The sequence below is a fragment of the Polypterus senegalus genome, chromosome 15 (assembly GCF_016835505.1).
Source record: "Polypterus senegalus isolate Bchr_013 chromosome 15, ASM1683550v1, whole genome shotgun sequence".
NCBI classification, from domain to species: Eukaryota; Metazoa; Chordata; class Cladistia; order Polypteriformes; family Polypteridae; genus Polypterus; species Polypterus senegalus.
The window spans coordinates 6,971,968-6,990,487 of NC_053168.1; the positions used below are offsets into that span (position 1 = coordinate 6,971,968).

General features: G+C 41.8%; 1 protein-coding gene across 6 annotated transcripts in view; it reads left to right on the top strand.

The window, feature by feature from the left end:
• Positions 1-13,447, top strand: part of trak1a (trafficking protein, kinesin binding 1a) — a 287,907-nt gene extending 274,460 nt beyond the window's left edge. For 5 of the 6 annotated variants that reach the window (XM_039736347.1, XM_039736348.1, XM_039736350.1 and 2 more), the window contains 2 exons: positions 193-295; positions 11,380-13,447. In XM_039736347.1, the coding sequence (XP_039592281.1) occupies positions 193-295; positions 11,380-12,181 (905 nt within the window). In that variant the 3' untranslated portion in view covers positions 12,182-13,447. Of the gene's footprint in view, positions 1-192; positions 296-2,197; positions 2,286-11,379 lie in introns of all 6 variants that reach the window. The other variant, XM_039736351.1, reaches the window with a different exon arrangement.
• Positions 13,448-18,520: the final 5,073 nt, after the last annotated feature.

The window sequence follows — 18,520 nt, forward strand, 5'->3', positions numbered from 1 at the left end:
TAAAAGAAAAATGAAATGGTGTGTAGACTTTCCATAGGCACTGAAGTGGAATCATGCAGCATTTTATTAATCTGTGTTCATGCTAGATGGCAAACTGGTAATGCAGCTTTATGTGTTGTTGCTGAAAGTCCAGTCATGTGGCTTGCGGGAATAATGAGATAAATAGATTTTTCTCTTTCTCTTTGCATTTAGTTCACTATCCTGGTAAATGTATGTCACACACCAGCTCCACCTACACTTTCACTACCTGCCGCATTCTGCATCCCTCTGATGAGCTCACCCGCGTTACTCCAAGGTGAGGTTTATAAAGCATTCATAAGACAGTTAAATCTCTGGTTCATTTGGGAGAAAACAAATGACAGAATTGTTTTTCTAGGTACAATTGTCTTTTTTGTCATTCATTATTGTGCGTTTTCTCTAAGTTAATTCTTTTTCTGGCTTTTTTTTTTTAAATCTGGCTATGTGTTCCTGTATTCTTCAAAGGGCAGATTTCATACTGAGCAGCTTTGGTCACCATTTACTATAAGTTGAAAAGTAGAGAAAAGCCAAGCAAAATGACCCCTTTTATTGGCTAACTACAAAGATTACAATATGCAAGCTTTCAAGGCCACTCAGGCCCCTTCTTCAGGCCCGATGTACTATATGTTGAAAAAAATATTCATGTTTGAAATAGTAGATTTGCAGTTAGTATATAAAAAATGGAATAGGTGACTTAGGGAATAGAAGAGGTAGAATCTTAATGTCTCTACTTTCAACAAAACGTAGTGATAATTAATATTGCTTAGCCAATCATTCCGCAGCATTCCCAGTGTATCTGGATCTGCGACTCAGGTCTGTCTCTGCCACAGGTTGTTCAAATCTCAAGCCGTTTAGAACAACAATGACAATGCTATTTATTTATATATCACATATTCACACAGCAATGTAGCCCAAAGATGACAAAAAGAAAGTTACAAGAGGAGTAAATAATTAAAAATGATCAATAATATTAAAGAATAAATAACACAACAAGGTAAGGTCAGACGTCAACTTAGCAATGTTATATGGGCTGGAGACGGTGGCACAGGAGACAGAGCTGGAGGTGGCAGAGTTAAAGATGTTAAGATTTGCATTGGGTGTGACAAGGATGGACAGGATTAGAAATGAGGACCTTAGAGGGTCAGCTCAGGTGGGACAGTTGGGAGACAAAGTCAGGGAGGCGAGATGGCGTTGGTTTGGACATGTGCAGAGGAGAGATGCTGGGTATAGTGGGAGAAGGGTGCTAAAGATAGAGCTGCCAAGGAAGAGGAAAAGAGGAAAGCCTAAGAGAAGGTTTATGGATGTGCTGAGAGAGGACATGCAGGTGATGGGGGTAACAGAGTAAGATGACGAGGACAGAAAGATATATGAGAAGATGATCCGCTGTGGCAACCCTAACGGGAGCAGCCGAAAGAAGAAGAATTGCTTCCACAACTTCTTGACAAGAGCATGAAAACCTGTTGGATGTATGAGGATCCAAATCATGCCTTCCAATTCCTCAAAGGCATCTGTGATGAGCTTGATCATCAGCATTATTTCAGTTAAATCCACACTCCCGCCAGCATACTTGAGGACCCCAGTGTAAATTATAGGGGCAGTGCATTGAAGACCAGGAAGCACTTCTTCAAACAAAGGGTCTTTGGAATTTGAAACAAACTAAGAGGTCATGTTGTTGAAATGGAAACCTTAACAACTTTTTAAAAGAACGTGGATGAGGATATTACCAACAACATAAAGTAACTATTCACTGATTAAATGGCAAGCAACTGAGTGGTCTCCTTTTGTTAGTGAAACTTCTGGTGGTGTAATCGGTTGTTTAAAGCAGCTGAGCCATTGGAGATAAGAGAATCTGAAAACACTTGACTTTGTAAATTCTGTCATATTATTTTGCTATAGTATGGGTAAAGAATAATTTGCAGGTCCATTAATTGTTTCCAGTAGTTACTCTTAAAGGGATATATACAGTATATAGTAAGGAGTGTAAAGGGACTTAAAGTCAAAATAATTTAAAGACTTAATGCAATGAACACTGTAAAGGTACCTATGGAACTTAGAAGTTTTGCTGCACTGAAGTTGTGTCACGTTGTTTAATATGTAGAAATTGTTTCTGTACAGTCCAAATGTTGACCACCTTGCTCATTAATTGCTGAATTCTTTACTGCTGCTGGACTCTTTTCAGGTCATGTGATGAGGAAGAAGAAACTACTGTTTATCACATTTTACTGAGGAGCAATTTAGAGCAGACGTTATGACCCGACCTGCAGGGGGTGAGATATTTACAATGTGGACTGAATTGGCGGGAACTTACCAGACTGGCAGAATGCAAACTAATACACGGCATCATCCTAACTTGAATTCACTGTGGCCAGTAGCGTAGTTTAATGCACCTGGTTTAGTCACATTTGCTTTCAAACGTCCCAGAGGCCTTGCTATTTTAGCACAATACACAATACTCCGTTACGCTGTGTGAAGCCCGGGGTGCGTACACCCGCCCTAACCCCGACACAGACAGGCAGGAGACAGGTTTAGCACCCAGCACACAATTTATTTACAGTTCAGTGCACAAATCACCACAAGGCTCACCGAGCCCAACACAGACCCTTCTCTGCTACCAGTCCATCCACCTCCACTCTTCCTCAGGCTTTGTCCTCCTCATCCCGACTCTGGCCATTGAGTGGTGGTGACTGACTTCCCTTAATAGGGCAAAAGGAAGGACTCCAGGTGCCCAGTGAAGTTCTTCCAGTTGTGGCGGCAGCGTGGTCAAATAGGGCCCTGAAAATGTCCATGCACCCCCTGATGGTGGCCACGGGCCCCAACAGGGTTGAGCTCCCATGCTCATGACCCATGGCCCTGCTGGAAACCAAGGGGGCTGCTGCTCTCTGTTGATCTGGGGGAGAAACTGTCCTAGAAATACTCTCTTCTCCGGTCCTTCCATGCTCAGGCATCCCAGTCATACACCGTAGCTGGTAATCACAATCAAGATGTGTTAATATTGAAAAATGGATCTAAACATACGTTAGGAAGTGCATATAACAATTAAAACACACATTGACTAAAATTATAATATTGCTATTTGCTTTGTACATATTTTATGACAGGTCAGTAAGAAAGATGCCATGTAAGATGACCTTTTCACCACATAAGTTTGAAAGTAAGAGGAATAGAATATATGCATTTTCTTTTGAAAATGTGGCTGAAAAATTAAGCAGAATATTTGGACAATGTTGTATTATTCAGTGCTCTGCATCTATTCTTCCTTTAACTTTGTACTTTGTTTCCTTCCCCACAAAATACAGAGCAAATCCCGTTATAGTGCATACCGCATACCAAAGTAATGAAATTTTCAGAATAACAAATGCTTTTTGTTGGCCCAGACTAATGTTCATTTAACATCATGTTTAGCAGATTTCATTTTAACGAAATATAAATTTCAATATAACGAAAGTTTTTTTCAACCAAAATGGCCACCGAAAATAATATGATGCAAAAATTTTGGACATCAGTGTCAGTAGGCTTTGTGCCCTAGGAACCAAGATACCCAAACTATTCTCCTTAACATTTCAGTAATTATTTACCGCTCTCATGCTAATCTTTCTGATCATAAAATAGCAACTGAAGAAAAGAATTTACACAATTACAAAATTACTGTGTTTGAGGGTCACTCTAGGGTGTCTCTTTCTCTTGCATAATTTGGCCCAAAAACTAATGAGCACATCGTTATCTCATAACAGGCTTACTGTATATACTTGCGAATAAGTCGGGCCTTGATTTAACTCTATAATTTTTGATATTTCATAATGTTGATCAGATAAGTCGAATGCGGAAAACTCACGCTATTGGTCCAAGAGATTATGATATGCTAATGCCCACGGAGCACACTGCCTTTTTTTCTATGTGTGTGCAGCAATGCGTTGTATCAGCGTGTCCTCCTAACCTCTCTTTCTCTCTCTCTATTGTGCCTACGTGACCACACGGTGATACCCAAACTATTCCGAAGTGACGTTTGCACTGATTTGTGTTTTTTGTATCTCACACCCTCACACACCTTTATCGTAAGAGCATCCCTAATCTACGATGGAGCGTTCGATCAGAAGGAAACGTGAAGTTGGTTTTAAATTAAAAGTCATTGAAGTGGCGAAAGAAATTGGTAACTGCAACAAAATTCGATGCATTTGAGAAACTGGTGAGAGATTGGAGGAGGCAAGAAGATGTACAAAAAATTGTCGCATTTTTGAGCGGGCGTCTAAGTCGGGGTCTGATTTTATGATTGATTTTTTAGGTTTCAAGACCCAAATTATACATGCGTATATACAGTAATTTTTGACTTATTTTTCCGTCCAGCTGTTTTAGCGCTGGACTGTCCTCAAAAAAACTGTGACACACACACATGCAGACAGACAGACAGACAGACACAGCTCAAAGAATGGTTCTGGTGGTTCCAAACCTTCTATTTTACAATTATTGAGGCCACTACGCTCCAGGGAATACTCAAAGCTTAGAAATGGTTTCATCCCGTTGCCCTGAGCCATGCCTCACCACAATTTGATCGCAAAGGTCTACAAAGAGTTCCTTAGACTTAATGGCTTGATTTATGTCCCTTCATGCAGTAAGAATTGTGGGACCTTCTATACAGTACAGTGCACAGTTACACATGTGCCTTTCTAAATGATGTCCAATTCATTCAGTTTTCCACAGGTGGACTTGTATTTTGTTTTAGACGCATCTCAAGGGAAATTAAAGGAGGTACCTGACCAGCAGTTTGGAGTTCCACCATAAAGGATCTGAATACTTATAATGAATGAGAGATTTTTTCAGTTTTTGATTTTTAATATATCTGCAAACTTTTATAAAATCATGTTTTTCCTTTGGAATTATGGGTTATTGAATGTAGATTGATAGGGAAATGTCTCAATTTAAAATAAATCTATAACACAATAAAGTGTATGGACAGTGAAGGGCACTGAGTACTTTCTGAGCCCACTGTAAATTGAAAGATTGCACGATGATACACAAGTAAGATCACATCTTGGAGTGTCGTTTGCAGTTCTGTTTACCACGCTACAAAAAGAGACGGCAGCTGTGGAAGAGCATTTCTCACGTGCAGTGGAAAAACCTAGTAACTGCTATTTTTTTTTTCCAAATTTAGTTTTTTTTTTTAGTTTTTGGAGTTACTAGGTCTTTCCTGATGTTATAAGGTAGTCGGTGATGGCCAAATATGTCTTCATTCTGGTCATAGCACGATAGTAGAAGCTCGTATGTACACAGAATTTTACATACTGCAAGACAAAAACCTAGCAACTCCACTGACCAATGAGGAAAAGACCACCTACCAATGAAAGTGTCAGATTGCAATCACATGATTTAAATGCTACGACTGCGTGATGTTGATATCGGGGAAAAAAATGATATTGTGTATGTGAAGCTCTCAGGAAAAATGAAAACTAAAGATTGTTAATTGCAGGGGGTGACTTCATTTTCTCAGGTTGCCAAAAACTTAAATGATGGAACATATGAGGTTTTCCCATAGTTGGTGAGATTTGTGTGTATCCATGAACTGACAGAGGACTCCGACGTGCTGAAGAAATTAAACCTCTTTAGTCTTGAGCAGAGACGTGCGCATGTGGACTTCATCCATGTTTTGAAAATGTTCAGTCATTTGGTAAAGTTGATCCATCAGAATGACTTGAGCTAAACAGTAAATTACATGGCTAAGAACACCGTCTAGAGACTAGTGATGGGAGGTCCGGCTCTTTTGGCTCAGCTCCCTTAGAAGAGCCCAAATGGCGCTTCATTTAGTATCACTCGGAGCCTTCTATTTTAGCCTAATTTAGCAATTATGAATCAGTGTTTTCATAAAAGCCTTATTTTTATGCATTTTTTGTTACAAAAAAATACACAATTACTGTTGTTTAACATTTTAATCAAAACTTTAAATGAATAACTGAACACAGAATCACAGCAAACAAATCAAATAAATAAAGGCCAACATCTTAACATTATAACACTTTAGGTAAAAGTCTGTAGTGATTGGCTGCATGGTGTGCCCATCAAAGTAAAGTCCCACCCCTGCCTGCATGGATTCTCAGCAGAGCTGTGCAGGAGCGGTTGAAGATTTCTCTCTTCTCGACAGGAGTCGGCTCTTCTCGTTCAGTACAAAGAATCGGCTCTTAAAGCTGACTCGTTCGCAACCGACACATCACTACTAGAGACCATAGGAAAGAGTACTTAAAGCAAGTCAAGAAGAAGAGTTGTGAGGATCTGGACAAAAGAATAACTGCCCGTTCATATAATGTATAATCCGCAGTGCAAATGAATAACAGACAACTAGGGCAGCAGGTTATCGTTTCACAAAAGATCTATTTCAACCAAAACATGGCATAGTAGTAGGGTGTTGTACTGTGTTAACCGTGACGGACGCAGTGAGAAGTCAAGCCAAATGGCTAGCTGAACAGATTACAATATGCAGGCTTTTGAGGCAACTCGGGCCCCTTCTTCAGGCAGGTTGTATTTACCTGCGTCTTTTATTATTGTGACAATGTGGAGTCATTGAGTTGAAACGGTAATAGTGACAACTTTAAACAAGCAACTGGGTTTACATATTGGGACAGTTTGGCCATTAATTAACAAAAACAGAATTGTCTCCTCCAGGTTTCCATCCAAGGAAATTTTGTGAAAAAATATTTAGCGCTTCAAATTTTTTTACCGATATAGCTGATGGAAATGCTAATTATCGATAAAATGTTGTACATGTCGACATAATATTTTTCCGTTTAACTTTAGCACATAAATTCCATATCGGGTTCGCTTCCCGGGTTCGCCTCCCTGCGTGGAGTTTGCATGTTCTCCCCGTGTCTGCGTGGGTTTCCTCCGGGCACTCCAGTTTCCTCCCACAGTCCAAAGCCATGCAGGTTAGGTGGATTGGCAATTCTAAATTGGCCCTAGTGTGTGCTTGGTGTGTTTGTGTGTGTCCTGCAGTGGGTTGGCACACTGCCTGGGATTGGTTCCTGCTTGTGCCCTGTGTTGAGTGGGATTGGCTCCAGCAGACCCCCGTGACCCTGTGTTCGGATTCAGCGGGTTGGATAATGGATGGATGGATTCCATATCGATACTTCAGATGTCACAAAAACTACATTGGAAACACTTTTTGTCGGAAAAAAGGGCTTTAACGCAAATAAATGTGTCACATGATACATTTTCATCACGTGCAATCAAAACGAGAATGGCGGAGCGGCTTGCATAGTCTGATGAAGAGACTCGTTATTTTTCGTGATGAGCCAATGCAGTAGCGGATAGGCTGGGTCTCCTGCTACTAAAAGGGGTACCTGAACTCCCTCCACATCAACTGTAGCCTGGGGGTGTCTCTCAGGATGTCTAAATAATACAAAAACCGCAAAGGTAATTTACTGTGCCAGTCAAAATATTTAATAAACCGTGTGTTTCATTATCTAAACCTTTTTTTCTTATTATTAAATGGCAGATGTTTTAGCATGTATGAGAAATTCTCTCATTAATATTAACTTTAGGTTTTTTTTTTGATTAAACGTCGTTATTTTGTATTAATTCAAATTTCAGTTTTAATTAAAAACCTTAAGGGCAGCAGGTTACAGTACTAATTCAGTTGTTATCGCACTGAGAAGGGATGTTGAAAGGTAGGCTCACCTGTACAGATCCGATGCTGCAAACACAGCTGCATCATGGGCACTTCCAGGAGTGCCAACACAAATGTCTCGTTTCATGCGCCTGTCATCAACAAGGGCCTGGAGAACAATAGATGGCCACCCATTGTGATTAATGTAATCGCGGTAGCCTTCCGTCGGGGAAAGAATAGGCACATGCGTGCCATCCAGCGCACCGTCAATCTGTGGCACAAGATGCACCAAGGAATTGCGGTATGCAATTTCATTGGCTTCCGCTACAGTCGGAAGTCTGATATAACGCCAAATTCATTTTTCTTTAATAGCGGTGCACACAGCATATACACATCGATGGACGATAGTTTTACTAACCCCGAAAGTTTCTACAACTACTCTATACTCAGTGCAGGTTGCCAACTTGTAAAGGGCGATGGCAATCCGCTTTTGGGTTGGAACCGGTGGTCGGTGGCAACCTGTGATGGGCGCAACATCAGGACTGATGAATCCACACAACATCTCAAACGTCGGCCGTGTCATTCTAAAATGTTGCAGCCAGAGATTTTTCTGTGAAGTGTCTCCCCACCACCTCCTCCCAGAAGGTCTTATTCCGTCGTCTCTCCCATACCCGTGGGTTTCGTCGCACTGGGGTACTTTCTTCGAGCTCTAGGGATATCAGACAAGCAACTGCTTCATTCTGCTGTCGTCTTCGGATATTATGTACAATTCCAATTATTTGTGAAACTAAAATAACAATAAGCTGGCAAATTTCAAAAAACTCTCGGAATAATCTCTCCATTTCTTTGTTTCTTTGTTTAGTGGAGGTTGGTGTAACGTGGAAAACAAAAGGTAGATAAAATTGCGACATACACAAAATTATGTATGGAAACGGCTCAAGGGCAGATTTTTTTTCGTGACTCAACAAAACTTATGCGACAGTTCGTTTTGGGGGGGATGACGTCATCACGCACACCGTTTTATCGATAAAAAGCCAGTTGGATGGAAACAGGCTGGAGACAGCAAATTTCGCACATTTTTTTTTTACGTATATTCTTTTAGTCGATAACAAAACGTCGCAAAAAACTGGATGGAAACTTGGCTATTTTTGAAACGTATTCTTATCATATGTGGATAAACAACCAAAGAGGCCCTCTTATGAGAAACATGATTAAAGCATTTCCAGGGCCTGTGATGGAGTCCAGATATTTTAAAAAAGCTTACAGTATCTTTAAATCCATATCCAGAAATCTCAACTTCGTTATAGCTGACTATACTTAAGGTTTTGATTTGACTTTTGAGAGTCTGACGTGAGCTACACTATTATTTTGCATGTGGTGGGCATCTGTGTTTCTACTAACCAGTTTATGTGCTTCTATAACTGTGACCTGAGATCTTTTTCTTCCCCAGACAGACAAGGTAAAATTAAAGACCTTGTTTTATGTGCCACTCTGTCCTTACGGTGTTTTAGCTGTGTTCCTAATAACTGATTTTGATTGATTGAAAATATCAACAACAACCTTTATTTCTAGAGCACATTTTCATACAAATAATGGAGCTCAAATTGCTTTACATGATGAAGAAAGAGAATACAAAAGACAAAGTAAGAATTAAAATAAGATAACACTAATTAACATAGAATAAAAGTAAGGTCCGATGGCCAGGGAGGACAGAAAAAACAAATAAAACTTCAGACGGCTGGAGAGAAAAAATAAAATCTGCAGGGGGTCCGAGGCCACGAGACCGGCCAGCCACCTCTAGACATTCTACCTAACATAAATGATCAGTCCTCATGGTATTCAGGGTTCTCATGGAAGGACTTGATGATGATGGTCGTGTAGATACCTGGCCTTTGGTCCATCAATGTAGGGACATCACGGTGCTTTGATTAGGTGGTGGTGGCGCAGATCGGCACCACAGAAAACCGGAAAGAGAACAGAAGAGAGAGTGGGGGTTAGCCACCATAAATAGTAATGAGAATTAATTGAATATACAGAGCATCAGGATTAAATTAAAATGAAGCTATGAGAAAGCCATGTTACAGTAAGGTGTTTTTTAGCAGTTTTTTTAAGGAGCTCCACCATATCAGCCTGGCAAATTCCTATTGGCAGGCTAATCCAGATTCCAGAAGGCCGCCTGCCCACCTCACCACTTCTTTTAAGTTTAGCTCTTGGAATTCTAAGCAGACCCTCATTTGAAGATCTAAGGTTACGATTTGGAATATAAGATGTCAGACATTCCGATATATAAGATGGAGCAAGATTATTTAAGGCTTTGTAAACCATCAGCAGTATTTTAAAGTCAATTCTGAAAGACACAGGTAACCAGTGTAGTGACATCAAAACTGGAGAAATGTGCTCGGATTTTCTTTTCCAAGTTAGGATTCTAGCAGCTCCATTCTGCCCTCGTTGCAACTGATTTTGTACAAATGAAAAAAAAAAACACTTTCTCTAATAAAAAAGTATGTAAGTAAATATACAATATAAATGTTGGCAGGTGCACAATACACAGTGCATGTTGTGAATACGGCTGGTGACTCTTTCAGGCTTTGTAACTTGTGTCTTTCATCAAAAGGCAGATTGCTAACTTCCTGTGTGATTGCACCGTGTGCTACCCTTTAAAGCAGGGGTCTCAAACTCCAGTCCTGGAGGGCTTCAGTGGCTGCAGGTTTTCATTCTAACCCTCTTCTTAATTAGTGACCTGTTTTTGCTGCTAATTAACGTCTTTTGAATTCATTTTTTTTTTGACTTGCTCTTGAACACTCAGACCCCTCAATTGTTTCTTTTTCCTTAATTAGCAGCCAAACAATAATGAGACACAAAATGAGCCAAAACAACTGGTGTCCATCATACAATATCTGAAAATAAAGAAAAGGTGAAGGTCTCGGGAATGCTGATCTGCTCCTAGAAAAGAGAAAATGCACAATTTTGGAAATGTCTGCTATTGCATCACGAGAGCAGCAACAAGCCATGGAATTAAGGAACGGGTTTAATTAACAACAGGAATTGGCACCTCATTAAGCAGCTGGTTGGAGTTTGAGGCCCTGACTTAGTTGGTCTTCTGTTGGCTCCCTCACTTCACATTTCATTCCTGTTTGGGTGCCGTTTAAGGAAAGAAATGAAGCAATTCAGAGGAACGATGAAGAAATTCAGGGAAACATTTCTTAAAAACCAAGTCAATTAAAATGAACTCAAAAGGAGTTAATTAGCAGCAATAACAGATCACTAATTAAGAAAAGGGTTAGAATGAAAACCTGCAGCCACTGCGGCCTTCCAGGACTGGAGTTGGGCACCACTGCTTTAAAGAGTATTACTGATTTTTACAGAGTGTTTAAAATAAATCGGAACTGTACATTAACTTTTATTTTTTTTTATAAAAGATGCTATTCTTTTAATTTGTTTGTATTTGCTGTCTTTACTTCACATGTTAACAGAATTTACCTTTGCACATTTTTGCATGGAACTTTGTATGTCTTTACTTCATAAAGCTGGCATTGATTCCGAAAATGCATTACAAGGAACTGAAAACTGCCACTTGTTATGAAACTCATTGAAATGTTCTTATACAGATGACCAGCGTTTGTTTGTCTCTGTCATTCTCTCCTATGATGTCAGTTTCACTTGGTAGTTTAGTCCTCGAATGTTTTGTTTTGTAGATAATAACATTAATGGAGGCTTTGTAAGGGCATGGCTGATTCTTTAACGTGATTGTCTGTCTTCTGTTTCCCTTCTAGCCTTAGCACTGGCCCCACTCCAGCAGCGTGTGTTACACTGAAGTCCACTCCTGCTGCCACTCCGTGCACTCCTCGTCGTTTGAGTCTGGCAGAGTCCTTCACTAACTTGCGTGACTCCACCAAAACCACGAGCACTTCCCTGGGGCTTGTCAGGATGTTACAAGAGAAAGGCATCTCGGCTGCGGTCTACAATCCTCAGAGCTGGGACCGGGTACACAGTGTGCCCAGTGCCTTCCTCAGCCCCAGTGTCACCAAAGTAGAAGCTCTTCCTTCCACTCCCCCCAACTCTCCAACAGTGCTGCAGCCCAGCCCACCCTTTGACTTCAAGAGTTCCAGCCCTCCATACGACAACTTTTTAGCATCCAAGCCGGCCAGCTCCATTTTAAAAGAAGTAAGAGAACAAAGTAAGAGTATTTGCAATAGTGAGAGCCAGACAGACGTGAGTGTCTGCAACCTCAATCTGGTCGACAAGCTGAAGCGGTTTGGCATGTCCAGACCCCCGTGCCTGGCCGGTCCTGCACAGGCGACATCTGTGACTGGCTTTGGGGGGCCTCTCCTTAATGGAGCACGTCGACCCATCTCCTCTTTCGGCCCTGGAGGACTTGTCACGGAGAGTCTTCCTTTGGGCTGCCCCGTGGTGGTCACCAGTGCCATAGGGGGACTTCAACTGAATTCGGGCATTCGACGCAACCGCAGCTATCCTACCATGGTAGGAGCCAGCATGCAGATGAAGGGCCCCGTGCCTCAGACTTCAGGGATACTGATGGGGTCCTCCCTTCCCAAGCAAACGAGCCTTCGGTAGAACTCTTCCATCAGTATGCTTTGTTCCGCTTGGTTTCTTAATCCTTAGTTTTAAAAAGAAATAATCATTTTATTATAGTGCTCGACACTCCTATGTGCCTGGTGTATATCTTTTTTTGTTTTAAGGTGCACTCACCCCTGAATTGTACTGTTGTTTAAAAGAAGAAAATTCTCTTTGTCGAGGTGCTCTCGAGAGTTTGCAATATGTCTGAAAACTGTAGAAAATGGAACCAAGTTAAAAGCAAAATGTAAGCGCTTGCCATTCTCAGCATTCGGGGCAGCACTGAGCATTACGCGTTCAGTTCTCCATCTTCAGTGCGAACGTCCATCCCTCCATTGTGTGTATTTACCTGTTGCTTTGTACAATCTGTCCTTTTTTTATTGTTGAGTAAGCCACCTGCCTAACCCAAATGATTGTTTTGCAGTCTCTGCAGCTCACTTTGCCAAAAATGATGGCCCACAGCAAGCTGAATGGGTTGATGTGAAGTCTCCATGGGAAAGCAAGATGTACTGCATTCCCATATGTGCCCATAAAAAGGCATTAGAATAGAATAAGAAGAGATGAGAGTATTGAATTAGCTGTGAGGACATGCAGTTGGATGACAGGCAAGTTTCTTCTCTTTTTTGACCTATAGAGTATCAATCGATCATGGGACATATCGTGAAAATGGTCAACTTCGGGAATCGGGTTGTTTTGTTTTTTTTTAGTTCACAGTTACCCCTTAATGAATATTCTCTGCCAAATAACGTTAACTGTGCCAAATATCTTGACTGTGGCACCAGTTATCAGTAAACCCTAATCAGTTGTGTGCAATCGAAATCATCAGCTCTGAACAAGAGGAGTCAGAGTCGAACAGTATTAGTGCCTCTAATCACAGTTTGTTCAGCACTGCACAACTGCGTCGGACATGTTATTCGTTTGCCATGTTGACTGAACTATGACTAGCACTGATTTTTTTTTTGTTGTTGTTGTTGTAAATATTAAAACTGTTTAAAAGGTTCCTCTTTGAACCCTTTTAACGTGCATTACTTCATCATGAAATAAGGGTGCAGTAGGTCTTAAATGAGAGCTGTTTGGCAAAATGAAGCAACCCCTGCAGGAAGTGTGCATGGATTTGAATCGCAAAGAAGCCTATTTATTCTTTTTCTGAAATATTTTAGGTTTTTTTTTTTTGTCATTATTTGCTGTTGTATGTGTGCACTTATCGTGGACTAACTTGAACATTTCTCTTCCTTTTGAATGTATCCAGTAACAGCAGAGAATAACCTATACTGTATATTGATTTCATTAATGGATTTTATCCATTATCACAGAAAGGGACGTGTGGTATTTGTAAATTGTAAATATGAATACAAAAAAAGAATAACTTTTTCCAGAAAATAGAAAAATATCAAATAAAAATGGCCTATAAAATAAATTATGATAAAAAAAACTGTTCCATTCTTTGTGCGTCTTTTCACAGTTTCTTCTTTCTTATATGAAAATGGTTAAAACATAATGTGCTCCTTATATGTGACTTGAAAAGGCCTGCTTTGGCCTATTAGTAATTTGATTTTATATTGTGCAATTGTTTTGTATTCCTTTCTTAATCCTTTTCCTTCTGTTTTATTGTTCTCTAACGTCAGGTGGCACCGTTAATCCGGTTCACGTTCAGCTTCACAAAAATTCCCAAATCCAGCCACCATCATTAGAACACTCTAGACGACAACAGGCCATTCAGCCCAACGAGGCTCGCCAGTCCTGTCCACTTATTTCTTCCAAAAAAACATCAAGTCGAGTTTTGAAAGTCTCTCAAGTCCTCCTCCTGTCCACCACACTACTTGGTCGCTTATTTCAAGTGTCTGTCGTTCTTCGTGTAAAGAAAAACTTCCTAATGTTTGTGCGAAACTTACCCTTAACAAGTTTCCAACTGTGTCCCTGTGTTCTTGATGAATTCATTTTAAAATATCTGTCTCGATCCACTGGACTAATTCCCTTCATCATTTTAAACACTTCAATCAGGTCACCTCTTAATCTTCTTTTGCTTAAACTGTAGAGGCTCAGCTCTTTTAACTTTCCTCCTCACTCATCCCCTGTAGCCCTGAATCAGCCGAGTTGCTCTTCTCTGGACCTTCTCTTGTGCTGTTATGTCCTTTTTGTAGCCTGGAGACCCAAAACTGCACCCAGGACTCCAGATGAGGCCTCACCAGTGTGTTATAAAGCCTGAGCAGAACCTCCTGTGACTTGTACTCCACACATCAAGGCGCTATATAACCTGACATTCTGTTAGCCTTCTTAATGGCTTCTGAACACTGTCTGGAAGTCGATAGCTTAGAGTCCACTATGACTCCTGAATCCTTCTCATAAGGTGGACTCTTGATTTTCCAACCACCCATTGTGTATTCAAAATGTCATCAATGTGCTTACACGGATTCAGGCTCCATCCTTTTTGCCTTCTGTTTGTTGTTCCTTCAGTGTACTTCTCATGATTTCTTCAGTTCATTTCCATGGTTTGGTATTTCCTTCCATTTTGGTATCATATGACTTCGACACCAGTACCTTAGCCTTTAAGTTTATACATACACATTCCCTCCACTCCTTATTTGCTACATATTGCCTTAGATTTCTGTAATTCTAATCATATTCCTCTGATGAGGATTCCTGGTAGGAGTTGAAAGGTTAGGAATTAAAAACTATTTTAAGATACATGAGTCATTGTCTTGCTTTTGTCTTTGCTATAAATTTGCAAACCGTATCATAGACCTTTGCTTTCACATATTTATATATAATTGTGAAGCCCAGGGGCGTGTACGGCTGCCCTGTCCGCGACACAAAAAGGCAGGACACCAGTTGTCACACAGAGCACAACACCGTCCCTCTTGCCGCCAGTCCTTACGCCTCCATTCCTCTTCAGGCTTTGTCCTCTTCCTCCTGACCCTGACCATCAACTTCTGGCGACCAGCCCCTTTTTATAGGGCACCCGGAAGGACTCAAATGAGCTTCTTCCGGCCAAATAGGGCCCTGAAAACATCCATGTGCCCCCTGGAGGTGGCCACGTACCTCAGCTGGGTTGAGCTCCTGTGCTCATGACCCGTGGCCCTGCTGGAAATGAAGGGGGCTCCCCTCTGTCGGTCCAGGGGAGAAACTGGAAACTATCCTGGAAATACTCTCCCCCCCAGTCCTTCCATAATGGGCATCCCGGCCAGGTAAGGAGCCCAGCTTTCCGCCTCTATATATATATATATATATATATATATATATATATATATATATATATATATATATATATACGCTATATGTATGTACAGTACAGGCCAAAAGTTTGGACACACCTCCTCATTCAATGTGTTCTCTTTATTTTCATGACCATTTACATTGGTAGATTCTCACTGAAGGCATCAAAACTATGAATGAACACATGTGGAGTTATGTACTTAACAAAAAGGTGAAATAACAGAAATAATAAATTCAGGATGTCCCACAGGGCACCTCGATAAAGTGGTTGAGTCAAACGCTTTATGAAAATTAACAAAGGCTGCAAAGAAACTCTGCTGGTATTGGTGTTTGCACTCCATGAGCACTCCCTCGGTGCCAGGATGCAGTCAATGGTAGACTTCTTAGGCGTAAAACCAGACACTTTCGGCCGCTGGCAGGTGAGCAAAGTGATCACGGATCCTATTGAGGACGACCCTAGCGAGGACTTACCCGGCCCCGAGGGCAGCGTTATCCCCCTGTAGTTGCCTCAATCCAGACGATCATTCTTCACTTTCCAGACAGGGATGACAAGTCAGTTGGCATGACACCCATCTCCCAAAAAGAAGTCAAGATTGCTTGCAATGCCAAGAAGGGACGCCAGCATGGAGACGTTGACCCCTGATACCACAGACGCCTGCATCCTTCCCTACCCTCAGTCGGGGTAGGGGGCTCACAGTTAACTGGAGGATCAGCCTCAAGAGCCATCGACCCTGAGATGTCCAACGTCCTAGCTGGAGGATCAGCTCTGTACACCCTAGGCTGTAAATATAACAGCAGGGCAGGTCCCTGGCAGAAATTCTCAGATGGTTTCGGCACTTATGGGGAGTGTTGATAAGGGGGATGAGACAGAAGAGAGGAGTCTTGAGTTTGCTTCTTGGTGTGAGGAGAATTGTCTGCAACTTAACATCAGCAAAACCAAAGTAATGCTTATTGACTTTCACCGCACCCAGGAGCCTCTGTGTCTGGTCACTGTTCAGGGGGTGAATGGAGAGGTGGCCCACTGATACAAGTACTTGGGGGGGTCTGCATCAGTGACAAATTGGACTGGTCTTGGAACACAGAGGAACTGTGAAAAAGGCGCTATATGAATAAAATGTATTATTATTAAGAAAGGACAAAGCAGGGTTTTCTTCCTTAGGGGGCGGCATTCCTTTACTCTAAGTGACATCCTTTGCATCTTCTACAACTCTTCTGATGCTCAGTGCGATTTTCTACGCTGTGGTGTGCTGGGCTGGTCACATCACTTCAAGAGGGGACCACCGAATCAAGAGACTAATTGAGAGGGCAGGCTCAGTTATAGGACACACTCTGGACCCAGAAGAGAGGTCATAGCAAAGGAGAGAATTAAAACCAAACTGAGTGCCGCTATGAACAACGCTGCACATCCTCTGTGTGACACACCAACACTGAGGACTTTCAGCCAGCACATCATTCAGCAAACGTGTGGCAAGAAACACAACTGGAGGCTCCTGTATATTAAAACCTTTATAGCGCCTCACTGGGATTGAACTTTTCTTTTTTTATGAGTTTTTTTTTCTTCCTTTATAGTAATTTCAGTGTGTGTGTATTTATTTATTTTTACATTTTTAAACAGCTGCCCAAAGTAGCCGGCCCAGCAGGTCACAAGTATAGTGTCATCGGTAAGGACCGTGCCATCAGCCGCTCTGACTGTGACTCTCTGATGAACGGTTTGAAATTTGAGTCAGACGTAATTAAAGTACACGTTACAGACTTGCACTCTGTGGCCTGTATTTATACTACGCTGCTCAAAAAAAAATGAAAGGAACCCTTTTGAATCCGAGTCTAGCATCAAGTCAGTGACACTTGTGGGCTGTTGATCTGCTCAGTGAAGTAGCAGAGGGGCTTGTTCATCAGTTTCAGCTGCTTTGGTGCACTTGGGGGGGGCAACAATGAGATGACCCCCTAAACAGGAATGAATGGTTTAACAGGTGGAGGTAGGCCATTGACATTTTTCCCTCCTCATCTGTTTCTTGACTGTACACTCAGTGTCACTACTGGTAGCAGGAGGCCATACCTGGACCCTACAGAGGTGGCACAGGCAGTCCAACTTCTCCATCAATACCATATGCCATTGTCAGGTTTGCTGTGTCTCCCAGCACAATCTGAAGGGCATGGAGGAGATTCAGGAGACAGACAGGCAGTTCCTCTAAGAGAGCTGGACAGGACACCTCGTAGAACCCCACAGCAGGACCCACCAGTATCTGCTCCTTTGGGCAACGAGGAACAGGATGAGCACTGGCCGAGCCTACAAAATGACCTCCAGCAGGCAGGCAGGCCACTGGTGTGAATGTCTCTGACCAAACGATCAGAAAAAGACTTCAAGAGGGGGGCCTGAGGGCCCGACTATGTCCTCTAGTGGGCACCATGGAGCTCGATTGGCATTTGCCATAGAATACTAGAATTGGCAGGTCCAACACTGGCAGGCACCCTGTGCTTTTCACAGATGAGAGCAGGTTCACCCTGAGCACACGTGACAGACGTGAAAGGGTCTGGAGAAGCCATAGAGAACGTAATGCTGCCTGTGACATCGTTCAACATGACTAGTTTGGTGGGGGGTCAGTGATGGTATATCTGGGGAGGGAGGCATATCCATGGAGGGACGCACATTTTTTATTTTTATCATATTCTGTTTTTGGAGCATCTGTAAAATTTTAATTTCCACTTAGGGACAAATAAGGTATTATCAATCTATCTATTTATTATATAGATTATATATCTATGTATTATATATACATTTCATATCTATCTATTGTGAAAAGGAACAGACTTGACACACATAAAAAGGTTTGGATCAGCCACCCGTATAATATTCTTAGCTGCAAAGGTTTCTTTTGTATTCAACAGAGTTGTTGATCGTAGAGAGTCCAAGACAGAACAGATGAAGGTTGGAAAAAATGGCGGGTTTTAAGTGGTCAGACAGGAAGTGGTGTTTTTCTGGCATCAGCCTGGGCACCAGAACCGGAAGTGATGTTCTTAACTCAGATAGGTTGGTCTGAAGAGATAACAGGAGACGGTTTCGTGCACCCTGCCCTCCCCTGGCCTGGCATGGAGTTACCTTTACTTGGTCCACACAACATCCCCCGA